At 30.4% G+C, this 27,915-nt stretch overlaps 1 protein-coding gene across 1 annotated transcript; it reads left to right on the forward strand.

Annotated features, from left to right (window-relative positions):
* The first annotated feature begins 15 nt into the window (after positions 1–15).
* LOC129224406 (histone acetyltransferase KAT7-like) lies at positions 16–24,210 on the forward strand. Its single transcript, XM_054858855.1, has 2 exons — positions 16–166; positions 22,422–24,210. Exon 2 carries the CDS (start codon positions 22,441–22,443, stop codon positions 24,208–24,210), a length of 1,770 nt encoding a protein of 589 aa, XP_054714830.1. The 5' UTR covers positions 16–166; positions 22,422–22,440.
* The last annotated feature ends 3,705 nt before the right edge of the window (positions 24,211–27,915 follow it).

Here is a 27,915-nt window from a genome sequence, read left to right on the forward strand (position 1 = left end):
GTCCTGCGAGAAAATTGTTTTGATTGGAAATTGTGATCCATGTTGATAAATTCCTTTCGTTGACCCGGAAGCGAAATTTCTTAATTTAAAACTCAAGGTTTCTGCTGTTTGATTGAAAAAGAAATAAATTCGACTAAATAAAACTCAAAGCTTTGGCAAGAAGTTGGTAAGAATTGAGATCTCTTCTATCCGTGGTAATTGTATAGGTATTAATAATTTTTTAATTATTCAATTTGTGTAGGCTACATGTAGCAAAAAAAAAAAAAAAATATCTGGCTATTTGGTTTCAACCCAATTTTAACTTAATCTCTTTAATTTCATTTTTCCATTTCTTTTGTGTAATTTTCAAACTGTTTATGGTATGCAGTTTAATTTAAGTGACAATAATTCACATTTCAACATTAATCAATATAGTTTTTTAAAAAATTTCGAAAAATCGATATTTATTTCGTTGAAGTTTAAATATTGTTCAACTTTATTGATAGTTAATACGTTATCAGTTTGTTATAGAATAACAGTTTTTTAAATGTGTCACACCCTTACTGTCAGATTCAAAATTCCTGCTGACCAATCTTTGTAATAAAGTTGGGCTCCATCTGTTCATTGATTGGAAAGCCTGGTATTCTAAAGGGTTGATAGAAGAAATTACATTCAGATTGTGCTGTGATCCAGTTAAACATAATGGTTGCTAAGTTATGTCAACTTGGAGGGATAGCTTAGTTAAAATCATACAAGATATCCAGCTGCAGTATGTTTTATTCATCTCTTTTTATCTAATTTCTGTTCATATTCTTTTTGATCTGGTAGATACTCATGGCTTGTCTTCTAGGTTTTCCCTATTTTCAGATGTACTAAGCGCTGCTTTGTTTATGAGAAAATTTTAAAATTACCAATGAAGTGGTTACAACAGATCATATTAGTGATGTTTTGGCTATCCGTATCCGAGGGAAAATAAAGATCTGTATCCGTTACTTTTTTGACAGATCTTAAACGGATCTTTTCTAGTCTAAAAATTCTTAAATATATTAAATATTTGAATAAAAGACTATTAAATTCCGTTTCAATTAGGTTTTATTCCCTATTTAAATTATAAGGCATCATTTCCGAGGCCAATTTGTACCTCTGTCGCAAAAAGGAAGGGATAATTTTAAGTTTTAAAAATGTATATGTGTGTCTATTTGTGGCATTGTAGCTCCTAAACAGATAAACAGATTTTGATAGTTCTTTTTTTCATTCAAAAGCTGACTTGATCGAAAGTGGGCTTAGATTAGCCTTGTTTTTGCAGCTCTTTAATTACCAGTGGAGTCGGAGATGTTAATTAAAAGCCAATTTAACTTTCTTCACGATTATGGTAGTAAAAACTTACCGTACGTTAAAAATATTGGAGCTAATTTAAAGAACCAAGTTTTCTACATTTTGTATTTATTTGGAACTTCCAAGTTATATACAGTAAGAGCTATAATCTTGTTAAGTAAATTCTAAATGCAATTCTAGGGCAGTTCTCTAAAGGTGGGAGCAAACACAGACCTCAACTTTAAAGCTTTAACACCAAATAACTTTCATTTCAATTAGAGTTAAATTGAGTTAAATCATAATACTGTATAGAGACAAGAATTGACATAAATTATGGAAAAAGTGCTCTTCAAATGCCCTTAAAAAATATTTTCTTTGCTAAAAGGCACAATTTTGGACATACCAAAACGATAACTGAGCAAATATACCATTAAAAAAAATTTTTTTTAATTATTTCCATACGTTTCAGAAAAAAATTAAAGGTATGAATCTTACACTGAATAATTTTTTGTTAATATTTTACACCAATAACAAAAGTAAAGACAGATTATTTACTTTGTAAACGATTTTAGAAAAAAGTAAGTTTGAAATTTGATGCATGTCCAAAAGTTACGATCTTTACAATGCTATATTTAAGGAGTTAGTATGTGATGTTTTCGTTTTAAAGGTATTTATCGATCCTCAGAATCAATTTTTAATTGTTTAAAAGTTTTCATAAGCTTTTATGCAGTATCTTAGAAGAAAAATGATTTTTCTTAATCATACATGTAAGATGTCCAAATGGCGTTGCGATCTTGACGCCGATAATTCTGTCCATTTATTCATAATTTTTGATGATTCACTGTCTTCTAATCTCAATAAAAAAGGTTATTATAATGTTATCTTCTTTAATCTATTGGTATTTTGCATAATTAATACGTTACACATTAAACAATACATAAATTACTGTAGAAGCATGGCTGGTTATGATCGTAACGAAAGCCATTTTGCGCTAAAATCGTCAAGCAAACCTCCACAGTATACGATAAGCTAAAGGTTACCAGAGAATTCCAGTTTCATAAATGTAGTTTATCATCAAAGTGCACCAGTTTTGGTGACTTTATCACCTGTGCTAGCATTTTTTTTTCCCTCCGCTTTTATTATTTTATGATTTTTTTTTCTCTCCTTTCTTTTGGAATCATAATTTAACGATCTCCAAATAGAAATACGAATTTCTTTTTTCGATAATTTTGTTTTAGACATCGTTTTAATTCTTATGACATAAGAAAAAATATTCATTATTAAAAATTATGTCACTTTTTACATTTGTATTATTTTTAATTTAAATAATTGTTTTAATTCTCGAATTTTTTAGAGTAAAAAAAAATCGTCTGCAGTTGATTTGTGAACAAATATCAGTTGGTAATTTTCATTCTATATTAAGATTTGAGCGATAGTAAATCTTTTGAATTAACAACATGTTTTGAAAAAGTGCTGTAATCAATTTAAGTTCTTTTATGGAATTTGTGTTGTATTTATATTGTTTTTGAAGTCATTATTGATTTTTAATACCTATTTGCAAAAGTATTTATTGCAAAGTTTAATGCTCACACAAGATTGTCTCCTAGAAATAGAACAAAAAATGAGGTTCTGGTAGAAGCACATTCTAAGTTTGAAAAATATCTGCAGAAAATGAAAGTTAATAATCCAGAGAAATACAAATGTTATTTAATGAAAGAAGCTACGAGTTTGTATAGTTATTTCCATGGAGCTTTTTTTTACCTTTCATCAACTTCTTCAAAATCATTCCAAAACTTTGTTATATGTAAAGAGCAGGATGTATAGCCATTCAAGTACTTCATTAATATCCTCTTTATTATTCAATTGCAAAATTCAAAAAGTAGTAAATAAAATTTTCATTGGAAAAGTTAAAAATCAGATTAACAATTGTCAAAAATGGTGAAACTTACATTATGATGATGTCCAAAATCCGTTACCTACAGGACACAAAATCTGTTACCTACAGACTGCTGATTTAATTTGCTAATCAGAGACGTAGGAACTTTGTAGAAGTAGGGGGAGCTGGGACACATTATGAAAAGTGTCTGGTATGTAAGGGGCAGAAGCAGTGCCCCCCTAAAATAATTGGTGGGGGGGGGGGGCTTTAATTTTTTTTTCTACATATGAAATTTGCTTCGAAGCTTTCATCTCTTTTTTATCTTGTATCAATTGTTTGTGGAGAGAATGAGGTGATAAAATTTCTGGTTTTGAAAGAAGGTCAGTCAGTACTCGATGATGAGCACGTAGAAATAGAGGAGTTTTGGGGATCCTCCCCCCGAAAATTTTCAGAATTCTTGTTCTAAAAACGAATTTTTAGGCGATCTTTGGTAATGTTAAGGGGAGAAAAGGTTTGAACACCTTCCCTGAAAATTTTTCGAAATTAATGTCTTAAAAACGCGATTGTATACCATGTTGACTTTAGTGAAAATATGACTCGAAGGATTGTCCTCGATCGATTTTTCAAATCGATTTACATCTCCCGCCCAATATTTCAATCTTGAAGTCTTAAACGTAATTGTAGACAACCTTCAATGATGTCTGAGGAAAAGACTGTACTAGGGCTCTAGTTTGGAAACTTTTAAACTTGAAGTCCTACTAGAGAGCGTTTTTCAGTGATGTTATCAGAAAAGGTTCAAAGGTTCCTTCTCGTTAATTTTTTTGAAATTGTAGTCTCTAAAACACGCGACTGTGGATCATATTTGTTGCCGTTAGGGGCCCAGCAATTTTTTTAAATTAAAGTCCCAAAAAACGCAACATTACATAATCTCCCATGTTGTTGGAGAGCAAGGTATCCAGGGACTCTCTTCCGGTAATTTTCAGGGAATCGGAGCATTGAAAACAAAATTTGAAGTGCTCTGTAATAATTTTGGAGGAAAGGGGAGGCTTCAACAGCGTAGCATTTAGAAGAATTTCTTATTTTCTGAGAACTAGAAAAAGGCGAATAGATGAAACAGGAGGGAGGAAAAACAGAATGTTGGAAATGTGTTAAAATGAAGTGTCCATTATGTATTATATTGTTCAGATAAGTTTTTGTAAAAGTCTTTGATAGAAACTATAAAATATTAGTATAATAATATTGTTAGGGTTTTTATCTGCAGTAGTAGATGAAAAGTAACAATTTTGTCATGAAAATATATCTGTAAGTGACGAATAAATCGTAACTTAGAAAGCAAAAAAACGAATAACTGTAACTAGGGGTCAGATAACTTAAAATGAGATAAGTTTTTGGAAAGTTGAAATTATTTGAACAAGTACAAACAACCTTAGCAATCTTTTTTAGTTATGTCTGGAGCACCCATGCTATTCATATTTAAATGCCAAACTGACTCATCACCCCCAGCTTGCTAGACACTTAATCTTTTGTTCCAGAATTATAAAGAAATTAGCCCAAAAATCAAAAATAGGATGTTTTTTCTAATTTGTGTGGTCTTAAAAATGTATTCTAGATGATCTTTGCAAATGCTTGGGTGGAAAAGTGGCCTGGGAGCGTTTTCCTCGGCCACTGTCTTCGCTCTCAGCTGCTATTCATTTCCAAAATTATTTGAGTGGCTATGTTTTTCCATAATGAAATTTTCAATTTCTAGCCTTATATTTTCAGGGGTCTGGCCAGAGAATATTTGGATGCGTTAACGGACCCTTCACAAAAATCCGATCAACCAAAACGGACCTTTCACAAAATCGCGATCAAACAAAACGGACCTTTCACAAAATCCGGATCAACCTAAACGGACCCTTCACACAATTTTGATAAACAAGAACGGATCTTTCACAAATTGTTTATTGAAAAAGCAAATCTGAAAGCAAAATAACCATATTAAACCCATAATTTTTGGAACATGTTTTAAAGTCAAATTAGAGGGATCAGCTTATACAAAATTTGCTAATTTTGCAAAGAAAAAAAAAATGGCACTCTTGTGATGCTCCTGCAAGTGATAAATTGCTACCACCAAATAAATATAATGCTTGTTTGTTTCTTGGAAAGAAATTAACAGCTGAAAATAAGTTTGGTTTTAGATAATTTTGTTTGTTTTATAACAGGTAATTAGCAGCGCAGTGTTATTGTAAACTTTCCATTTCTTCTGGCCATTTAGCATCTGGCGTTAAACCTTTATAATGATTTAATTAGAAAATATTCTCATCATTTTACCAGCTTGTCAATATTTGCATTTTTACAGTGCGGTGCTATGTTTAACTTATTTTGGGAGAAAATTATATGGGTTTGATTTTTCGATGCTAACAAGGATGTTTAACTTAAAATAAACTTTTACTTGCCCTTTTTTTTTTGTTAAGATGTCTACATTTTGAAAAATACAATCTTTTAACATCCGATATAAGAATCATATTTTGTTCTTCAAGCTAACTTCGCTTTATAAGAATGCAAATAAATGAAAAGTCTCTATTTTTGTTAGAACACGCACTTCAAGTTTTTAAAGCAAAATTCTATTTTCTTTTATGAGTCAAAAATTAAAATGCTGAATCAATGGTTTAATTTTATTTTTGCTTTAACTGTGTCCACAGATATTAATGATATGTTTATCATAGGACTCGAAAATGCAATTTAAAAATAATTTTATCAAAAAAATTTCTTTTACAAGCCGTTTTTATACCTTTGATGTCTTCACTTTGAGAATTGCGATCTCTTTGCATCCACTATGGGTTTCCGATTTTTTTAATTTTTGATTTTTAGTACGCTTTGTTAAGAAGTAAACAAATAAAATCTCTTTTTATTTTTGTTAAAATCACGGAATTTATAAGTTTTAAACGAAATTCTGTGCTTTTTTAAGAGTGTCTTGGGTCAAAAAGTTAAATGCTGAACCACCCCTCGTCTGAATTTTATTTATTTATTTATTTTTTGTTACAATTATTTTAAATGCTGTGCAGAAATATTTCTAGTATAATTTAACATAATGTAGAATGGTAGATAAATATTGCTACTTGAGGGAGCGATGCCGCCGCCCCCCCCCCCCCCCGCTAAATACTAGAAAAACACCCCAGAATGATATTCTCAACATAGAAGAGGAAATCACTCTACTTTAAGTTTAAATGACGCAGTTTGTGCCCGCTCTAAATTCTAAAATTTCGATTTAACAAAAAAAAAATTTTTTTTTTTTTTTGCGAAACTATTTTTATTTTTCACAAAATTAATTCATTTTTCACAAAATTTTTTTTTTTTTCACAAAAAACGGACCTTGTGAAAAACCTTGGACATACCCCTGATTTTTATTTGTTTAAAATACATGCGTTTGCGGACCCCGTTAAAAAAAAAAAAAAACTTTTAACATTTTGAATTTTTTGGTAGTTCAGACTTATCTTAGTTTTTACAATTTCTTTTGTTTTAGATGTCATGTCTCGAGAACATCGCTGTAAAATTTTTGTTTAATTTTCCCTTTTGTATTTAAACACTTAGAACTAGAACCTAGCAGTGGTGTGACTAGTCATGACATTTTTAAATCTCGCCTTACTCTGTTTCAACTTTTTCTCTAATTAAAATGTATTTTGGTGGCACATATATTTTTCTCTACTTAATCACTATTTTCATGATGATATTTTTACAAAAAAAGAAAAAAAAAAAAAAGAAATTTAAAAATGCCGCAGCCTCTATGAAGTTATGTTTATTTATGTATTCATTTTTTACTTGACTGACGCTTGTCATAGATTTTTACTAAACACTGAATACTTTCTTTTCGTTAAAAAATGTTCGAAACGTTCGTTTCAGCGCTCCTCAGAGGTAAATCATAATGCATAACCTTGCTTGGATGTTTCTAAATAATATTCCAAGATTGCATTTGCTTTCAAATTTCGCATAAAAAACTCTTTTTGACACTTTTATTCTATTTGTTCACTTATCATTTCTATTACATGTTCTGGGCAATTCCATGATAAGGTTAACCAGATGATCAAATTTTCAAAATTAAAATATGTAAACAAATGAGGTGTCATTTTAAAGGTAAAGAGTTGTATATTTTGAAATGCCTGTCTAAAATTTGATCACTTCAGTTATAAATAAGTTACAGCAGGCTAAACCAAGGTCAACATCTTGAGTATTTTCAAACCATATTTGGAGACTCTCGAAGAAATTCTGTTTTTTCCAAAACATTCGTGCTAATATTATGAATTGAGATGAATAACCACTTTAAGATACAGAGTGTTGCTGGTGATGTTGCAAAAATGTGTCAAAATATAATTAATTTTAATTTGTAAAAGAATTCCTCTGGGGTACATTAAGTGTTTTACGTCCGACACCAAAATGGGCAGTTAATTATGCTGAGCCAATAATTTTAAAGCTACATACATGCATTTTTGGGTACAAAGTAAGAATTTCAATTTCTTTGATGTAACCAATTTTCATTTTGTAACAAGTGAATATTTTTTACTAAAATCTAGGTGTCGGACGTAAAAAAATTTTTACGTCCGACACTCTTACATTCCTTTAAATAACATATGTTTTCAACTGTGTTTCTCCTTTTTTTGCCTTTAATTTCAAAGTTAAAGTGAAACATGCATAAAAAACAACTTAGTGAATTTATTGTATATACATTTAGGGTTGATAGGGGTAAGTAGGACCCCTTTTGAGAAAAGGTGTGTTGAATGAACGTAATACAGTTGATTAAGATCAATTTTGACAAATTTGCCAAAACTATAAGTGTAAAAAGAAATTAGGAACACTAAATGTCTGCGTCTATGTAAAGTTGGCTAAGGAAGAACCATTATCAACATTCAACCCATATAAATCTTGATGGTTTTCTTTCATGTAAGTTTCACAAATGACTAATCACCAGCTTTTGTAGCTGAACTATCAATTTCTACTAAGTCATCATAATTGTCGTGTATTTCAGTAATACAAATATTTCATCAATGTTGCTTTTGATTTTCAAATCCTCACTGTTAGGGGGCGGGGGAACTACTTAACCCATAGTGTGGGGACGTCTTATAGCAAAATTTTACGAAGTAAGTGGGGCCCCTCCTCTGAAACAGTTTTTAATAATATTTCACTCAAAAATTCTAACTGCAGTATGCACTTTATGTTAAACTGTACATGAATGTTTAATGATCATAAAAAAATTAATGCTAACCGGGAAGCACTTCTTTGAAAAATGCTACTTAAACTCGCCAAAAAATATTGTTCAGATTTTTTTTTTTTTTTTGACTAAGTTCTCTGACCTAGAAAAAAATTCCACTTAACCCAAATATATGCAAAACTAATCACTATGATGAACCATGACATGATCAATGTAAAAAAGTATAAAAATCATTTGGATACCTCAGTTTTTGTGGGGTGACCCACTTACCCCAGTGTCCCACTTCCCCCAATCAACCCTACTTCTGAATCTATTTGGTAAATTTTGTTTCAGTATATATAACCTATAATTTACATATTTATAACTGTAATCATTGTTATGTATTTACATTTAAGAGCAATAGTTTACGTCCAATATGAACAATTTATGTCCGACACCGAAAATTTACTTCCGACACCAAGCTAAAAATATTTTTTTAAATAATTTTATTCCTTATAATATCATTTGAAAACTGTAATATATGCTTCAATCATAAGTGTACTTTAGAATTATGCTGTTTTTAAAATTAAAATGTAAGCCAATTCACAGACTTTTAATCATTTTTAAGTGAACCATCAATTTTACTATTTGTGCGTTTATGTCCGACACCAACTCTTTAAATTTTTTTAATTTATATTTTAGGGATCTATTTTGGAAAACTATCATGATTTTTTATTCAGTGGGATGTAGTGAGTATCTTGTAAATAAGTTTGATCATTTTGGAACAGTTTATATTTGGTAAATGAAAATAAAACTGAGAAATTTTTCTTCATTTTTTACGTCCGACACCATGGAATTGCCCTTCTTAAGATCGCAAAGGTTTCCTTTCTGCTTTTTTTTTTCATTACTAATATGAAATTGGTGACGCCATTTCTGAAAAACTGGGCGGGGGTAGCAAAACCCTTCTTGGTAATGGCTCTGGTGCCCCCCCCCCCAAAAAAAAAATGTTTGGTTATGCTACGCCTCTGACTGGTACTGATTTTGCAAGCCGCGAAGTAGAGTCCACTTTCCTGCATTTCGGCAATCAAGAGTGTTTAAACAGTGAAAAAAAAGGTGAAAATGAATTCAAGTGCACTGACCACTCCGTCTGCTCACTGCTTTTGTTGCTCATTGAGTAGAAATTCCGAAATTTCCAAAAAAGGCAGCACACATTTTTGAAATCAGGTTGAGGTAAACATTGTACGGCAAAAAGCAGCAGTGCAAGAATTTTCCGGGGGAGCCAAGCCGGTCTGAAATATTCCAGGGGAAGCTCAAGCTCCCTCAGCTCCCCCGGTTCCGACGCCTATGTTGCTAATTAACAATTTTTTCAAATACCTGCTGTCTTTTCATGTTCATATATTGTATTCTAGGTATGCATACTATAGAATACTAGCAAAAATACCCGGCGTTGCCTGGGTCAGTAATAATTATGAGAAACAATCGTTACTTGCCCTTGTTTTCTGTTTTAAGCGAAAGAATTTAAAACGAACCTTTTTGACATGATTAAAAATCGAGCTTCTTCCTTACTCATTAAACTAAAATAGCAATTAGTATAAAGAACAAAATAGCATTCAATTAGAAACGAAAGCACGACATTTAAGCATATACAAAATTGAAGAATTTCTGAAATATGAAATTAAACTTTGCATGTTTAAAAAGATTTATCTGTTAGTACTTTTTTTTTTTAAATCTAAAACCTTCTCTGTATGGCTATTGATGTACGAACTGTTTTAAAAAATGTATCCGCCCGTGTTCCCCTTACACTTGCTTTAGTTATTTTGGGAAATTTCAATTTTTGTGAACACTTGGTGCGGTTTAAAATCTTACCAAATTTGCGAGAATCATTTTGGGACACTTTCAATAATACTCCCCCTCCTTACTAATTTTTATTGTAGAAATATTGTTGCCAGATGCTGAGATTCCTTTGGTCAAAAAAAAAAAAAATGGCGCTAAACGGTTTCATCCGAAATGTTTCCAAAATAAGTAGTAAAATTTGGCGATTGTTTGAAATCGTGCAAAAAGAAAAATTAATGGAAGTTTTTGTGCGGTTTATGGATTTTCCTAATTTAGCTATTGAATTATTTTACACAGTATTATTATTTTTTTTTTTTTAAGTATCTGTGATTGGCGATATTTTGTTTATATGGTGAAAGCTGAGAAACATTATTACATAGTCTTTGGGCTCAAAAACAGCGACAGTGGAAAAAACTGCCAAATGCATCAGCTACTGAAATCTTTCTGAAAAAATTCTGGTGAGCAAGTGTCTAATCAGCATAAATAATAATAATAAACCATTAATTACATAAGTTCCGTTTAAAAGTAAAATGATCAGCCAAATCCATTTATTTTCAGCCAATCTTGTGGAAAAACGTTACTTTAAGATTTGACTTGAGAAAAGCCTCAAAAAGTCAGACGAAACGCAAAAATATTCAACAATACAACAATTCTTGGGAGTTGAGATGACACACTAAGTAATGACTTGGATTGATGAAAGCCTTCGAACAGGGAACAAAAAAGCTCATAACTCAATTTTTATTCAACTTAGAAACTTCAAACAGATGCTATCTTCAGTAGAAAAATTGGCGCTTTCGATGGACATATAATGTTAATATGTGCACGTTTTTTTCCACCCCCATATTGGGGCATTTATGCGGAAATTGGGACTAAAATTGGAATGAAAAGGGAACTATCAATCGGATTTTTTTCGAACTGGTCTATAAACCTTCTCAGTACCAAACTGAACAAACGGTGAAAGTTTCAGCCAAATCTACGGGGTAGTTTCTGAGATCTTAGGGAACAAATTTACCAAACTCTATTTTTATATAGAAAAGCAAAATTGATGTCAAATTTGAAAATTTTTAAAATTGCTCAAAGTTAACTTTTTTGTTCCCAGCTTTTGAGAACTGCCCTCTAAGCCTTTTGCATGATTAGTAGAGATTTCATCGTCTGAAAACAAAACAAAAAAGCTCCATGATTTAAAATTTCTATCTGCTGTCAGTTCATATTTGTTAACAATGTCTTTTGTCAGATGTCTTTTCATTCATAAGATCATTACTTTTTGCATTGAAAAAGGCGTTGCCTGTAACGCCGAAACACGTGTCTGCTGTTATTGGCAAATTTGTGCTTTTTTTAATGTTGTTTTTCTTACTTAAATGTGTGTTCTGACTCGCGAAATTCATCTTCATATAAGGTCGGCCCTCAGGGACATGTTTTTTTTTATTTTAATTTCATATTGGTTTTTGTTATGTATTTGGGGTTTGTGTTATTCTTCATTTTGGTTTTTCTCGACATCCTTCAAAAAAAGTGATACTAAATTCTCTATTTACTGATTGTAAAGGTGTTTCCGACTCTGTTATTTTGTTGGTCGGGATGAGTTAATTGGAATGGGTCAGCGCTGCATTTATGCTGAAATAAAATGCAAAAAAATATTTCTAGCATGTTCAGAAGCAGCTTTACACTCTTGCTCCTGTATCCTATCTCTAACGAGCAAGCTAAAAATAATTTATCATATTCTGTTTAAGCATTAATGCAAAGCTGACCCATTCCTTCCAACTCTTCTTCAATTTTAACGGAGATTTCTTTAAAGAGTAAATCATAGTCTTGGTTATATTTTCGCTTTAGATGACATTTTTTGAAGAAACTGCCATTACCCTGATGGGAATACCTTCCCTAGCAAATTTTACACTCGGGTAAAAAAAATTTGAGATCCGTATCTGCGAATCTACTTTTTTAACGATCCGGCACATCACTAGATCATACAATGTTTTTATATATTATTATTATTTATTTGTTTTATAATTTTTATGTTTCACTGCATTTTGGAGAAAATACTTTAATTTAGAAAGAACGGAAACAAATTAATGATTATGTTTCAAAAGCGATTGGAAATGTATCCAACTTTCAATCTTGTGCATGAAAAGGTTTTATTTTTGCAATCCTGAACTTCATATTGTCCACATGGACCTTTTCATCATTCACTGGTAGTACAATTCAGCTGTGAAGAGCGGAAATAGGTCGTGACTTATTAGAATTACTAAATACAATATTTCCGAAAAGAAAGAAAACTTTTTTAAAAAGGTTTTTTGAACAATATTTTCTGAATATAGTTAATGCTTCTATCTTAAATGGTCATGTTTTAGAAAAAAGAATTTTGATAATATTTCATATAAATATTAAACTGTTTTCTTTTTTTTTTTTCTTCAATTTTGACATTTTTTACTCTTTTGGAGTAAAAATAGATGCATGATTCAATATTCAATGAAAGTAAAATTATCAAAGTAGTAGTTAGGTAAAACCTATAAATAGAGATCGAAAATAAAATGATTCTTGAAAAAGCCTAGGTTTTTCATTAAAAACCTAGGTGGATTGAGTTTTTTAAACCCTAGTTCAGACTGCTGCTAAAATCAAGCAAAATCTCTAAGTGTGCCGTGAAGTAAAAAGGGTTGAGAAACACTGCCTCAGGCCATATGATCTTTTACATTAAGAGTGAAAGTTACTCAATTTAGGGGTGTAAAGTGAACATATTTGACCCTTTGTTTCTTGTAAAAGAAAGCTAGGTTGGCAAGGTTTTGGACACTAGGATAAAAACCCTGGGTTTTACTACAGACGTACCAAGCAGGGTTGGTAAAAAAAACGGTTTTTTATCAAAAAAACGTTTTTTTTTTTGGTTTAAACCAGGTTTTTTGGTTACCGGGTTTTTTTGGTTTAAATACTATTTGCGAGAAAAACAATTAATTTTCGGAAGGTAATTAAGGTTCCATGTAATTAACAGTTATTCAATAGTCACATTATACCTAATTTCTTGATTAATTAAAGAGATAAGAACAAAATCTTGTAACTAAATTAAATAATTAAAATAGCTTTCTGCGGGGAAATATTGATTGAAATGTTTGACTTGATTTACATATAAGTATGCATGTATATATAGACCCTTTATGATACAAAATACTTCAAGAAGTGGTTGTGATGCGGGTTAAGATAAAATATAATGAAGATCCAAGAAAAAAACTTTATAAAACCAACATAATATGAATAATTATCAAATAAAGGTAAAAGTTATATTTTTAAGCATAATCTTTTCAAAAGAACAATTTTCATATTTTTTCTTTCTGATCTTACATAATGCTAATGTGATTTTTATATACACAATGTCGCAAGTATTGAAGTAAAGCAAAATGTGCAACAATACATGATTGAACAGTCAAAAAAATCGATTGCTGTTGTACTGACAAAGTTTTAAAAATAAGTGCTGCTCTATATTTGACTCCGTTCTTATTTTGGAAAGACTTGGAAAAGATATCGACTATCGCTAAAACAAAGAACCAAATCAAAAATACAAAAATTGGTGTAACATGGCTTAAATTACAGCTTATTTACTGGCATACATGTTGCATCCAGCATTGAACTTTAAAAAATATTAAATGCAAACACTTTAGAACAAGGGCAATTCCATGAAAAGTGAAACCAGTAGGTCAAAATTTCATATTGCAGTTATTTTGCTATATTATACATCATTGTAAAGTTTGCAATGTGTATTTTCAGAATATTGCATTGCTTTTTTAATAAAAATTAAATAATAAATTTTTTTCCTAGTTGGAAATATGATAGTCAGGTCTTCAAAACAATCAGAAAAAAATACCCCATTTTCAAACGCTTATTTCTAATAGCAAAATAAAAATAAACAAAATTAATTGCAGTACAGCTTAAATTATTAACATAATACTATAATAACATGCATTTATTTTTATTTTTTTACAAAATGAAATTAGGCAATTAAAATTTTTAAAAAATGAAGTTCAATGTTACGTCCGTAACAAAAATTTAGCAAAAGTTGTTGTTGCTTCCTAAAAAATCAAAATTAAAAGAAATCCTTTTTTGTCCTTTTAGCAATTCATCAGAATAATTGTTTACCATAGTTTAAAACATTAGAATTTCTTTAGTTTTTAAAAAAATGGCGTTACAGACGTAACATTTTTTGTTACGGACGTAACAAAAAGCAGTATGTTACGTCCGTAACACATGTATATTTTCAATTAAAAAGAAAAAAAATACAGGATAGGCAATGAAAATATAGGGTATGACATGTAATATGATATGACAAAACTTCTGATACTGTGATTTTCAAAATTTTATAAATATTAGTGGATATTTAATTTCATTTTTTAAAATTATTGAAATACACATCGTCGCCTCAGAGCAAAATTAAGACATCTAATCCTAGGAATAAGACAAGATATCCTACTGTTGCTCTAAAGTGTTCCTCTCAATGTAAGATTTTTTTTTGTCCTCCAAATCCTAATTCAATTGGTGTTAATAATTCTAGATTAGCAATTAATGCTTAATAACATGCATCAAAATATTCTAGAGGGTTCCTTAATTTCTTAAACTTTGCTTCATCAATGCACTATGACACAAAAAAAAAATAGTGTTCTCCCAGTAGATTTTTGTGAAAATTCCTTGATCATTTAACACGATGAAATCCAAAGCATTTTGTGCGTAATTTTTATCAATAAAGTTTTTTTTTAAATTTATATTATAGATATTAATTATAGTTTTTCTCTTCAAACTTCTATCATTCTGAAAGCATAGCCAAATTGATATTACTTCTTATTTAAAAACTAACTTAGAGATAAGAATTTGTCCTGTTTAATAGTTTAAACCAAAGTTACTGAGTTACTTTTTATTGTTATTTACTCTCCACAAAAAAATAATATTTAGATTACTGTTTCATTGATGCGTTGAATATTTTATAGTTTTAAAACTTAAATTAAAAAGCATAATTAGATTAGAGTTAAAAATACTAAATATTAAACTAGCTACATCTGATCCTCAGATAAGGCAAATTTAGTTTTGAAGCAAGATTTAGATTACTTAGGCAAATGTTGGCCAAAATGCATTTTTCCAATGTCAGTTTCGACAGTTTTTTTTCCACCTTTGGCAAAAACGTGCCAATTCTATTAAAAAGCGATCGAAATCAAAGGCAACCGTTAAACTTTAAAAGAAATTTGGCAGTTAATGTATTTGTTGAGAGATAGAGAAAATCATCGAAAATTCTTAAACTGTAAAAGTTCTTCCTTGTAGAAGACCCCCCCCCCCCCCCGCACTCCCTCCATGTTCATGTTAAAAATTTGAAAAATTTATTTGTAACTGAATAATTCCACTTTTGTTTTGCTTAATTTCCCCTTGGATAATTTCACTTTTTATGACGCACCAATTTATATTTTATATTTATTTACATGGTGGTATATGGACGGGGGCTGCTCCCTACCTCCCCAAATCTTTAAAAACTATTAAAGTGTAACTTAAATGGTCAAAATAATGTGTTAATCTAGACCAATGCACTTTCTTAACAAAAATTATTAGTATACATAAGCTTTTATTCGCTTTGTGCAATTAGTATATCAGACATGTTACGTCCGTAACACTTTTTTGTTACGTCCGTAACAAATATATAAATTTCTATCATAAATTTTACAAACAGTATCCATGAAAACTTTATGGTTTTAGAAAGCTTAAAATCTCTAGAACAAGTATTTCAAAGAAAATTTTAGAAATCTATGAATAATTCACAGGGATATTGGCAATTGTATGACAATGTATACATTTTGCTGTTTTTTGAGTTACGTCCGTAACAGGCAGTTTTTAATTTTTGTTACTTTTTCTAATAAAGCAATCTGCACCCAAATTTTTGATAGCATTAATAACACCCAACTATACAACAGAAAAAAAATGTAGCTTTTTATGAAACCAAATTGAAATTATGAGTGTTTAAAGTCTGTGATTGTTACGTCCGTAACGGTGGAATTGCCCACAAATAAATGTGTAGCAAATTCTATTTCAAGACATTTTTTTTGCCAAAAACGTTATATACGTGAAGTATAAACTTTTTTTTTTAATTTGATTCAAAAAATATTATTTGTGTTCACCTGCAGAACAAATCTTAATTTTTAGATGCAAACAATTAAGTTGGACTGTTGATTACCTTAAGTCAAAGTTAAAATTCCAGGAAAGTGCAAATAAATGGGCAAAAATGTCACACCCTGCAACAGGAGTGAGCAATATAATGGATTGCATCTACAATAAAAGATTCAATCCTTAGTAAATCTTAACTAATCATGCAAATTAAGCATAATGATGGAAGTTGACTGAAATCTGCTTTATGGCACATATATGAAATAAAAAATATATTAATATTTTCTTTTCGATTAAAGCTTGTAATACATTTTGAAGGAGCAACTTTGCAATTTTAGTATGTATCTCTGCAACTTTGCTAGGAACTTAGCATAAATGGAATTTTACATTTTTCAATATGTGTGTATGTGTGGGGAAATCAATGTAAAACTGTAAAATGGATTTTTTTTTTTGGGCTTTTTTTAAAAAAAAAAAACATTTTAAAAAAAAAACCGCATGTTTTTTTTAAAAAAACCAATTGGTTTAAACCATGGTTTAAACCAACGTGGTTTAAACCAAATAACCCTGGTACCAAGTACTTGGTACTCGGCCAGTTTGCCGAGTAGAGTCGAGTCCCGACTTACGCGAGAGATGTGTTCCAAGACTCCTCACGTAAGTCGAAATTTCGCTATGTGGAATAATGTATGCATAAACATTTTTTAGAAACATACCAAATTTTTTAGACATTTGTAAGCACCCTTCAAACTGCTTTCAAGCATTCTTCCACTATACATTACAGTTTCTTACATAAAAAACTCAACTTTTACTGTATTTAAAAAATAAAAAAGCTGTTTTATTCAACATAAAATAGTTAAAATGCACAAAAAGAATGATTGATAAAATAAAACAACACGGTATGTACAGTATGTATTAATAATAAAATGCTGCACTATAATAGTACTGTACAGTAGATACAGTAATAATATTTATGAGTTAAAAAATGAAGATGATGAAGATTTATGCTGCATAATCATATCGTTATTTTTTATTAAATACATTTTAAAATACGGTTGCTTCACCTTTTCTTTTATAACGTTTCCATCTATGGCAACAAGCCCCTCTTCCCAATCTCTTGAATCCACAATGCAAGATCAGCTTCTATTTTCATATACTTTACTCAGACTCTGCAAACTTTAACATTGAACTAAGTTCTGAACTTATACGGATATCATTTTGTTTTGACTTTTAGCTTTATGAATGGAAGATTCATTCATACTTATTGCGTTGCTACTGTCAACGTTTGGTAGTTGTCCAAGCATATCGAGAATCTTAATCTTCTTTTTATTGTCAGAAACTTTATTTTTTCCCCCATCTTCATAAACTTTAGATGAAACAGCTCACTAAGGTGCCATTATATTTCATCAACTTTAATGTTTAGAATGTAGAAAAAGAAAGCTGCCGAGTGGTTTTTTTATGCACTAACAACATGATGCCTAGACTAGTTTGATGTGGGAACTTTCGATGGTCAGTGTGATGTAATAACATTCAAAAAATATATATTTAGTTGTCAATAACGAAGCCGCTACTTCCTTCTAAAGAAATTCGTGTTGTGGATGAGGAATTCACTCGCGTCAGCTCTAAAATTTGTTACTTGTAGAAAATTTGCTTTATAGCCATTTCGCGCATGTTGAATCGCGTTGTAGCGGGAGTCGACTGCACTTGGTACTCGGCCAATACCGAGTAGTTGTAAAACATTGAATATTGTTCACAGCAGATTTCACAATTAATAAAAAAGTGCAAGCATATAATATACTGCAATCATTTACAAGTCAAATTCAAATTTTGAGAATAATGAAGTTTGTTATGCTTCAATGGGGGTAAATTTTATATTTTAATGCCCCAAAGATAATGAAACTTATTTATTAAAAATGGGGCAAAAAAGGTAAATACCAAAAATGTGAAATTTTTATATTATTAAATGGATTTTTGCCACAAACAAAATTGTTTACAAGAAGCATAAAAATTCCTTTTCTTAAAAAAATAAAACTATGTTAAATGCACAAATGTGCAGGAACACTGCAAACATGCATTTTGGCATTACAGGAAATGCTTTTTTCAATGCAAAAATTGTGAACTTATGGATTTAAAAATACTTATTGGATTTTTTTACATTCATTAGCTCACATTTTATGCACTGAAAAAGATGTTCATTATAAAGCAGAAGCACGTGTCTGCAATGCTTCTGCACATTTGTTTTTTTAACGTTGTTTCATTTGCTTTTAAAAATTATTTATCTTTGGTGGACTAAAAGTATATAGATTGATATAATTTGTTTTAATTTCAACTTGATTAATCCTACCTTTTATTTATTTATTTATTTTTAATTTAAAAAATAACTTATTTGTAAAATTATTGACATAAAACAAAATCTTTTAAGTAATGCGAAATTAAATTTCAGCTGGAATTTTGTTTCAAAAATTATTATTTGGATATGGAGGTCTATACTACTATTCCAATGAGTTCAAAATTCGTCATTTGTCTGTCGGTGGTTCTTCTTAAAACATAATTGGAACTCGGTACTCGGCCAAATAGTGAAAGGCCAAGTACTTGGTTGATACTCGGCTACTCGGCCAAAGTGCTACTCGGTACATCTCTAGTTTTTACCGTCCTGTCCTAAACCCTTGTGTCCAGAAGTGTCCAAAACCATATTTTTTATAAAAATTGTATTCTGTGACAAAACACCAAAAACATAATAAAATGTATCATGGTAATGTTTTATGGTAATGTTAAACATTTATTTAATGAGAACATTCAACTTATTTAATGCAGCTGATTTTAATCCAGTTACATAAAAGTTGAATGCTTGTTTAAAATTTCAACTTGAATGCATGAGTTTTTTTTTGATAATAGAGTAACCAAATTTCCCTATGTTTATGCATGTGTGTAAATGAAAGCTGGGTTGGTAAGGTGTTTATGGCCCCGTTCAAAACCCTTGTGCCTGAAAGTGTCCAAAACTATTTTGTGAGAAAGTATCAAAAACAGGACAAAATGTGTCAAAACTATTTTTTGACTATTTAATGTATGTATTCAATGTGAACATTAAGTATAAATATATATTTAACTTATGCAGCTGATTTTAATTTAATTATGTAAAAATTAAGTTCTTCATTAAAAAATTCAATTTTTTTTCCATAAGCCAAATTTTTGACATTTATGCATTCGTGCAAAAGAAAGTATTCAAAATGTAGTGCAATAATTGAGTTAAATGCAATAAATTATAGAAGTTACAGAATATATTATATTGAACTAAATGTATATTAATATGAACTAAAAAAAGAATATTTCAAGTTTTTATAATATAAGTGTTTAATCATCAATTTCTTGTTCTTTAATCTATGATTTAAAAAATAATTTTCGTTAAAACATCATGTTTTAAATGGTCTCCAAAAACCATTTAAAAAATTAAGCATTTTTTTTTCTATTTTGCACCTAAATATTGCACATTTAGTAACATTCTTTTGGGTTATGGAACTGAAATTAGTTGTCTTGGCAGTGTTGTGAATATCCTTTCATAACTCTACCAACGGTTACATAAGGAAGTTTTTATGTAATAGTTATTGGCAATTCTTTTAAGTAAAATATTTTTTTAATGAAAATTTTGGAGAAAAATATTATCAAATACTCTTTATATTTAAAGTTTAATTATGTTTATAATTCTGCATTACAAATAGTTTGGATAGTTTAAAACAGTTTCGGACAGTTTTGGACGGTAAAAACCACCTATCCTGTCTTAAACCAGTTTTGGACAGTCCAAAACCCAACCCTGAAAGAAAGGCTTAGAGCGTTCATTTAATTGAAAATCCATAATATTTTCCACCTTTGCTTCTTGAAAAACGTAGGTAAAGGTTGGCATGATTTAAATCAGTTGATTTTTTTTTTTTTTTTTTGGAAAAATCATCGACTTAAATCAATTTTTAGTTTGGACTTAATTTTTAAAAATTAGAACAAAACATTACTCCATGTATTGCATGTGTCAATGGAAAATTTTGAGTAAAAATTTTAAAAAAGTGTAGGATAAGAGTCAAATAGGTAAAAAGATATGAACAAGCAATTTATGCATGCCATTGTGGAGGAGTTTTATTAAGCTAAAATCAAGCCTTAATTTATTCAATATTTTTTTTCTTAAATTAAGTTTTATTAAGTCTTAAATTGAAATGAAATTTCAATTAGTGTGAATGAAAATAATCAAGGTTTAGAATTTATTAAAGAAATATGTCCACGCAGGGTTGTTTGGTTTAAACCACGTTGGTTTAAACCAATTGTTTTTTTTTAAAAAAACCACGCGGTTTTTTTAAAAAATGGTTTAAAAAAAAAAAAAGCCAAAAAAAAAAAATCTATTTTACAGGTTTACATTGATTTCCCCACACATATTGAAAAATGTAAAATTCCATTTATGCTAAGTTCCTAGCTAAGTTGCAGAGATAAATACTAAAATGCAAAGTTGCTTCTTCAAAATGTATTACAAGCTTTAATCAAAAAAAAAAAAAATATTAATATATTTTTTATTTCATGTATGTGCCATAAAGCAGATTTCAGTCAACTTCCATCATTATGCTTAATTTGCATGATTAGTTAAGATTTACTAAGGATTGAATCTTTTATTGTAGATGCAATCCATTATATTGCTCACTCCTGTTGCAGGGGTGTGACATTTTTGCCCATTTCTTTGCACTTTCCTGGAATTTTAACTTTGACTTGTAAGGCAATCAACAGTCTAACTTAATTGTTTGCACCTAAAAATTAAGATTTGTTCTGCAGGTGAACACAAATAATATTTTTTGAATCAAATTTAAAAAAAAAAACAGTTTATATGTCACGTATATAACGTTTTTGGCAAAAAAAAATTTCTTGAAATAGAATTTGCTACACATTTATTTGTTCTAAAGAGTTTGTATTTAATATTTTTTAAACTTCAATGCTGGATGCAACATGTATGCCAGTAAATAAGCTGTAATTTAAGCCATGTTACACCAATTTTTGTATTTTTGATTTGGTTCTTTGTTTTAGCGATAGTCGATATCTTTTCCAAGTCTTTCCAAAATAAGAACGGAGTCAAATATAGAGCAGCACTTATTTTTAAAACTTTGTCAGTACAACAGAAATCGATTTTTTGACTGTTCAATTATGTACTGTTGTACATTTTGCTTTACTTCAATATTTGTGACATTGTGTATATAAAAATTAGCATTGTGTAAGATCAGAAAGAAAAAATATGAAAATTGTTCTTTTGAAAAGATTATGCTTAAAAATATAACTTTTAACTTTATTTGATAATTATTCATATTATGTTGGTTTTATAAAGTTTTTTTCTTGGATCTTCATTATATTTTATCTTAACCCGCATCACAACCACTTCTTGAAGTATTTTGTATCATAAAGGGTCTATATATACATGCATACTTATATGTAAATCAAGTCAAACATTTCAATCAATATTTCCCCGCAGAAAGCTATTTTAATTATTTAATTTAGTTACAAGATTTTGTTCTTATCTCTTTAATTAATCAAGAAATTAGGTATAATGTGACTATTGAATAACTGTTAATTACATGGAACCTTAATTACCTTCCGAAAATTAATTGTTTTTCTCGCAAATAGTATTTAAACCAAAAAAAAAAAAAATGGTTTTTTTACCAACCCTGTGTCCAAGCCTTGTCAGCATTGTAGCCAATTTCCAAATAAGAAGTGGCTCATTTAAAAAATCAGCATTCATTGAAAAAAATGTAACAGATACAATAACCCATTAATTTAATTGGTAATGGAAAATGTTTGTGTCACATGCAAATTGTAAAATTCATTTTTAATTTTAAGAAATTTGCTTGAAATTGATTGACAATGGCATTATTCTATTTTTTTTCTCTCTGTTCTCCAGACCTTGCTAAAAAAGAGACAAAATTTTAAGCCCTAATTTAAAAAGTAAAAAAAAAAAATTAAATTAAAACTTGAATAAGAATTTTAATGGCCAAAATAGCTGGTATTTTACAAAAATATGTATATTTTTTTTTAATTTCAGTCACATTTAATGAAGAAAAATGGTAATATATTATTTTTGTTAGATGTTACCTGCTTTAATTCTGTACAGTTATTTTCTTCTCATTTCAGCTCCAAGACTTGATTTTGTATGAATGATCGAATGTTTTCCGAGACGGGCTCCGAAAGTGAAATCACACATACTTCCAAGAAGCGTAAAAGAGGTAGGAGAAAAACTAAAATAGCCGATAAGCCTACTGAGGAATCTGACAGTGAGTTTAATGATGAAGATCAGCACAAAGTGTACCCTACAAGACAAGCTTTGCAGTCGCAGAGAGTTCAAGGCTCTAGCAAAAAGAAGGAATCAAGTGCAGATACTGGTAGTGAAGATTCGACAGGTGTGTCGAAACCAAATTCAGCTAAGTATAAATCTAGAAAGCACTTTAAGTCTTATAAAGAGGACAAACCTGATGTGTCGGACGATGGGTCAGGTCGGAAGAATGAGGGCAAAATGAATGGCTCAAAATGGAAAAAGGAAAAAGATCTCACAAGCGATTCTGCAAGTGACACTCAAGGATCTTCAAAAGGCAAAAGAACGAGGGGATGCAAAAAACGTGGTCGTGGCAGAGGCGCTGTGGAAGGCAAATCTCCAACCGAGAATACAGAGACAAAAGATGATAAAGAACCTAAGTGTCCTGTTCCGGGATGCAGTTCTGAGGGCCACTTGAGCGGCAGGTTTCCAATGCATTTTACCATCGCCACATGCCCAATTTACCACAACACTAACCTCAATTCTTGTGAAAATCTTTATAAACTTCGAGTGCAGAGAAGGACCGAGAGACAGATAAATGCAGAACAGAGCGCTCTTAATAAATTTGGGCTGAGGAAAGTTGGACCAACAACAGAGCAAAAAGATCAATACAAGGATATTCAGGAGCAAAGGAGAAAATCATTTAGTCCAAAAATGAAACAAAATGGCATGTTTTCTGATGCAAAAGAAGTGAGGAACATTGATGATAAGAGCAAAGAACCTCCTCTCGATAACTTGGCACCAGTTTACGACATTGAACTCTTTAAGGAGGCTCAAGCCTGTGCTGCTGAAGAGTTAGAGGAAATGCTTCAAATGCATAAGAATAAACATGGTAGAATACACACACTTGAAATGGGTAAATACGAGATGGATGTCTGGTACACTGCACCGTATCCAGAAGAATATCAAATGTTACCAAAATTGTATTTGTGTGAATTCTGCTTGAAGTACATGAGCAGTTCCACAGTATTACGCCGACATCTTGCTAAATGCATATGGCGCTACCCACCTGGTGATGAGATATACAGGAAAGGAAACATTTCATTCTTTGAAGTTGATGGTCAAAAAAATAAAACATACTGTCAGAACCTTTGCTTACTAGCAAAGTTATTTTTAGATCACAAAACTTTATACTTTGATGTTGAACCGTTCTTATTTTACGTAATGACAGAGGCGGATAATGAAGGAGCACATATAATCGGATATTTCTCAAAAGAGAAGAACTCTTTCCTGAATTATAATGTTTCTTGCATATTGACTCTACCCCCTTATCAGAGACAAGGATATGGTCGCATGCTGATTGACTTTAGCTATTTATTGAGCAAAGTTGAGGAGAAAGTTGGATCTCCAGAGAAACCTTTGTCCGATTTAGGCCTGATATCTTATCGTAGCTATTGGAAAAGCATTTTATTGGAGTACTTAAGCACATATGAAGGAAAAGGAATTTCCATTAAAGACCTTAGTCAAGAAACTGCCATTACTGCTTATGATATTGTTAGTACTTTGCAGGCACTTGGTTTATTAAAGTATTGGAAAGGCAAGCACATCGTCTTAAAACGGCGTGAAATAATTAATGATTACACTGCAAAGGCAAAAAAAACGACGGCCTGATAAAATCATTGATAGAGAGTTTTTGAAGTGGACACCTCATATGCCCAAGACCAGTTCAACTGATCACTAGATTCCATTCCTCACATTATTTTTATTATTTCGTGAAGTTTTATAATGTAGGTTGTGTATATATTGTAAATGGTCATCATTTTCCAAAAAATATTAAAATTCATGCTAATTTTCAGAAATTAAAACAATACAATAGTAGATGCATTCTGAAATGAAATGAATATTCCAAATGTTTAAATATATTATTGAATTCTAATAATTCCGAATCATATTCTGTAGTTGATTGCAGATAACTTGGGAATTAATAAAAGGATTCTTTATTAATTCCGAATATTCTGTATTAAAAAAATCTCTATTTATTTTCTTAGATGAGATTTGTTTAACACGTTAGTGCCCAACCTTTTTTTACATGTGAGTCACATCTCACATTAATGAATCTCGCGGGTGAGAGCAAATATAAAATTTAATGCATTTCATTTTTTCCCCCAGATGACATAGGGAAAAGAAAGAAAAATTATGAACCGAGAATTATAGCAATACAATGAAACTTCTCTGGAGCGACCGCTCTCCGTTCCTGAAAAAAGTGGTCGTTAATTAAGGTTGGTCGCTCTTGGAGGACATTTTCTAACATGTAAATACAGCACCATAGTTGTTATTTACCTTCTTCCTGCAGCATAGTAACCAAGAACATTATCATAAATAAGAATGTATTTCAATAAAGAAGCTTTTTTTTTTTAATTTTAAATGTAAAATATACTTTTTACATGATTTTTCTATTTAAAAACTAATAGCTTTAAAATTCGCCTGCTTCAGATTCTTTGTTTTTCCTAAAACAACTTTAGTTTCTAGTTTATTTTTCCGCTGCAAAAATAAATTGATAATGTGTCCTTATTTTTACTGCAAGATAAGATTATCTATTTCTGTTAGAGTTTGTTGTGCTGGCAGCTTTTTTTTTACTGCTATTTTCCTTTCTGATTTTCTTTTCTTGTGTAAGTTCAAGACTTTAGCACGTTTCTCGAGCGTGAGATTTCTCGGTTTTTCGAAATTCTGACTGCAATGTATGGTATGGTGATGAAAAGCAGAATGCAAATTCACTAAAACCAACTCTTGACCTTTCAAAGGCCCTAAAAATAGATTTTGTCCACTCTGATGAAGTACGAATGCTCCCTTCTAACCCCCCTCTCCCATAAGCAACCAAGAAATTCCAAGAAACAACCTTTTAACAAAGTTCTATTCTTCTCAACCTCCCTCAATGAAAGGTGCACACTTGACTTGCCTTGAGGTTTGCATGTGCCACCTTAGCTTCCCTAGAGTCCGAAAAACAACGCCCTCCTTTTTATGACTTTAACGAGGTTCCAAGCAGAGAGAGCAAGAAAGAAACACGTTTGGACCCATTGGAGAATAGATTTTAAGCCCTTATTCTGGTTTCTTTCCACCTTTGTTAATATGAGAAAACTGTCCTGTGTCCATATGAACTTTATTTTCTATTGCTTTTCTTCTGTTCTCTCTCTCTTTTTGAGTTTTCTCTAACAAAAATTCCGGCATTTTTTAATACTGAGGTTTTCGACTTGCGGGTTGTTGTGAGAGTTTTCGATGGTCTTCCCCAGAGGTATTTTAACATTAATCATATACGGGAGAAATTCGGTGCCTCAGAAAAGTGGTCGTTAATGGAGGTGGTCGCTCATAGAAGTTTCACTGTACCAAGTTTCCTTTTGTCTTTCAAAAACGAATCCCTGACCTGCTCTGAATTTCCAACATTGATTCTTAGTATCAAATAAAGATGGTCTGTTGTTTTGCAAAATTTCAAAACATATTTTTCATTTATGACATTTAGACAGAACAATAAGCCACGTTTATTAGCTTTGTTTGTCAAGGTTGCCGCGGGCCGTAGGTTGTTAATCTCTTATTACTGAACATTTATTTATTTTTAGAAAATATTTGAAGCATTACTTTTTTTAATTGCTTACAAAATTAATTGGTAACGTTGATGCTCTGTGAAGTGCTTTATCTCTGCCCGATTTTGTACTTTTTATTGACACCCAAGCAGTTTCAGAAATTTTTCGTACCAAAACCGGTGGTTTGTTCATGGGGGGGGGGAGGGGTGTCATTCCTCTGGATGATCCTAAAATGGTAGTCTGTATCTGTCCCTGGTCACATAACTATATGAAAGGCAGAGAAGTGTAAATTTGAATAGTGTTATATGTAATCTGTGTATAAATCACTCATACTGTCAACAAAGTGCATCTATTGTCATGAATAATTATTTGAACATATAACTAAAAAAGCGAGAAAGATGCTAAAACATGATGATCATTTAAATTTCTCTGTGAGGGAATTCCCTTCTTGAAAATTTCCAAGGAGGTATCTGGCCGTGTGGAGTTGACACCTGTGTATTTATTATGCTATTCAGTTGTTAAGCATTAAATCACAAAGTGATATAAAATGTATTATATACTGTATAGATATTTATAATTTCTGCAAAAGATATGTTTTTGTTTTGAAAATTATGAATTAGCAAATTTTATTGAAATGAAAGAAATGCATTCAACTCTATAAATTTTTGGAAATGGATTATTACAACTTTGCAAAATTTTAACAATTTTAAAGGTTTTTCAAAAAATTATTTTATGAGGTTCCAACATCCAAAAGAAGTTCAACCACACACACAAAAAAAAAAAAAAAAAAAAAAAAAAAAAAAAAAAAAAAAAAAGTGAAATCATTCTTTAGCCAGTTAAAAGCAACAGTATAAAATGGTTTGCGCAGAAAAGAAAATCCCATTTGAAATTGGATAGAGATAGGATTGGCACATTTTTGCAAAAGGTGGAAAAAAAGGGTAAAAAACGTTCTTCAGATACACTTTATTAACTAGGATCGAATGTAAGTGTAATTTCAACTCTGATTTAATAATTTTTTTTGTCTTTAAGCTTAAAATATTTAAAACCATTGAAACTTATCTAAATGTTACATTTCTGCTATTATAGCAAAATGCCTTTTTAATTAATACAATAAATGTACAGCTTAAGAAAGTGGAGGTTAATAACAATAAAATAATGCACTGAATAAAAAATTCTTTTTGTTTAGAAAATAAAGTTTTTATCTATTTAAAACCTCTTTCGAGTTTTGTTTAACACATATTTTTAATTATTATCATAATTATAAAGCTTGATTTGACTTGTTTAAAATATGCAGGGTTTTTATAAAATTCCTGCTCTGAGAAAGAAAAACATTTAAAAAAAAAAAAACTACTTAAGTTTTAAACAAAATTCTAGTTTTATAGATACATTTTGATCCCTTTCTAAAAAAAAATTTGGGAAGAAAAACTCTATATGATAAGGATCAAAATGTAAAAAAAAGTTATGCATAAATCTTAAGTTAATTTTATGAATGCATTTTCTTTGTTAGTGCAAGACTTTATAAACACCCTGCATAATTTACAGCATTGTAAGCTATTAATTATTTAGTACTGAAAAGCTAGACTGAATTATGAAGACCCGAGTTTCAACTTTGAGTACTTCGCTTTTGTAATTGGCGGTGCCTTCAGTGACGACTACCACAGCATGTACTTGACACCTCAGCGCAGTTTCAGCTATGGTCACATTTTTCTCAAAATGCAAAAACACTATCTCAATAGTGAAAATAAGTAATGCATTTTTGTTTTTTGCTCAAATAAAAAATAAATAAATTTAAAAAAAGGAA

Source organism: Uloborus diversus, chromosome 6, assembly GCF_026930045.1.
Source record: "Uloborus diversus isolate 005 chromosome 6, Udiv.v.3.1, whole genome shotgun sequence".
In the NCBI taxonomy this organism is placed as follows: Eukaryota; Metazoa; Arthropoda; class Arachnida; order Araneae; family Uloboridae; genus Uloborus; species Uloborus diversus.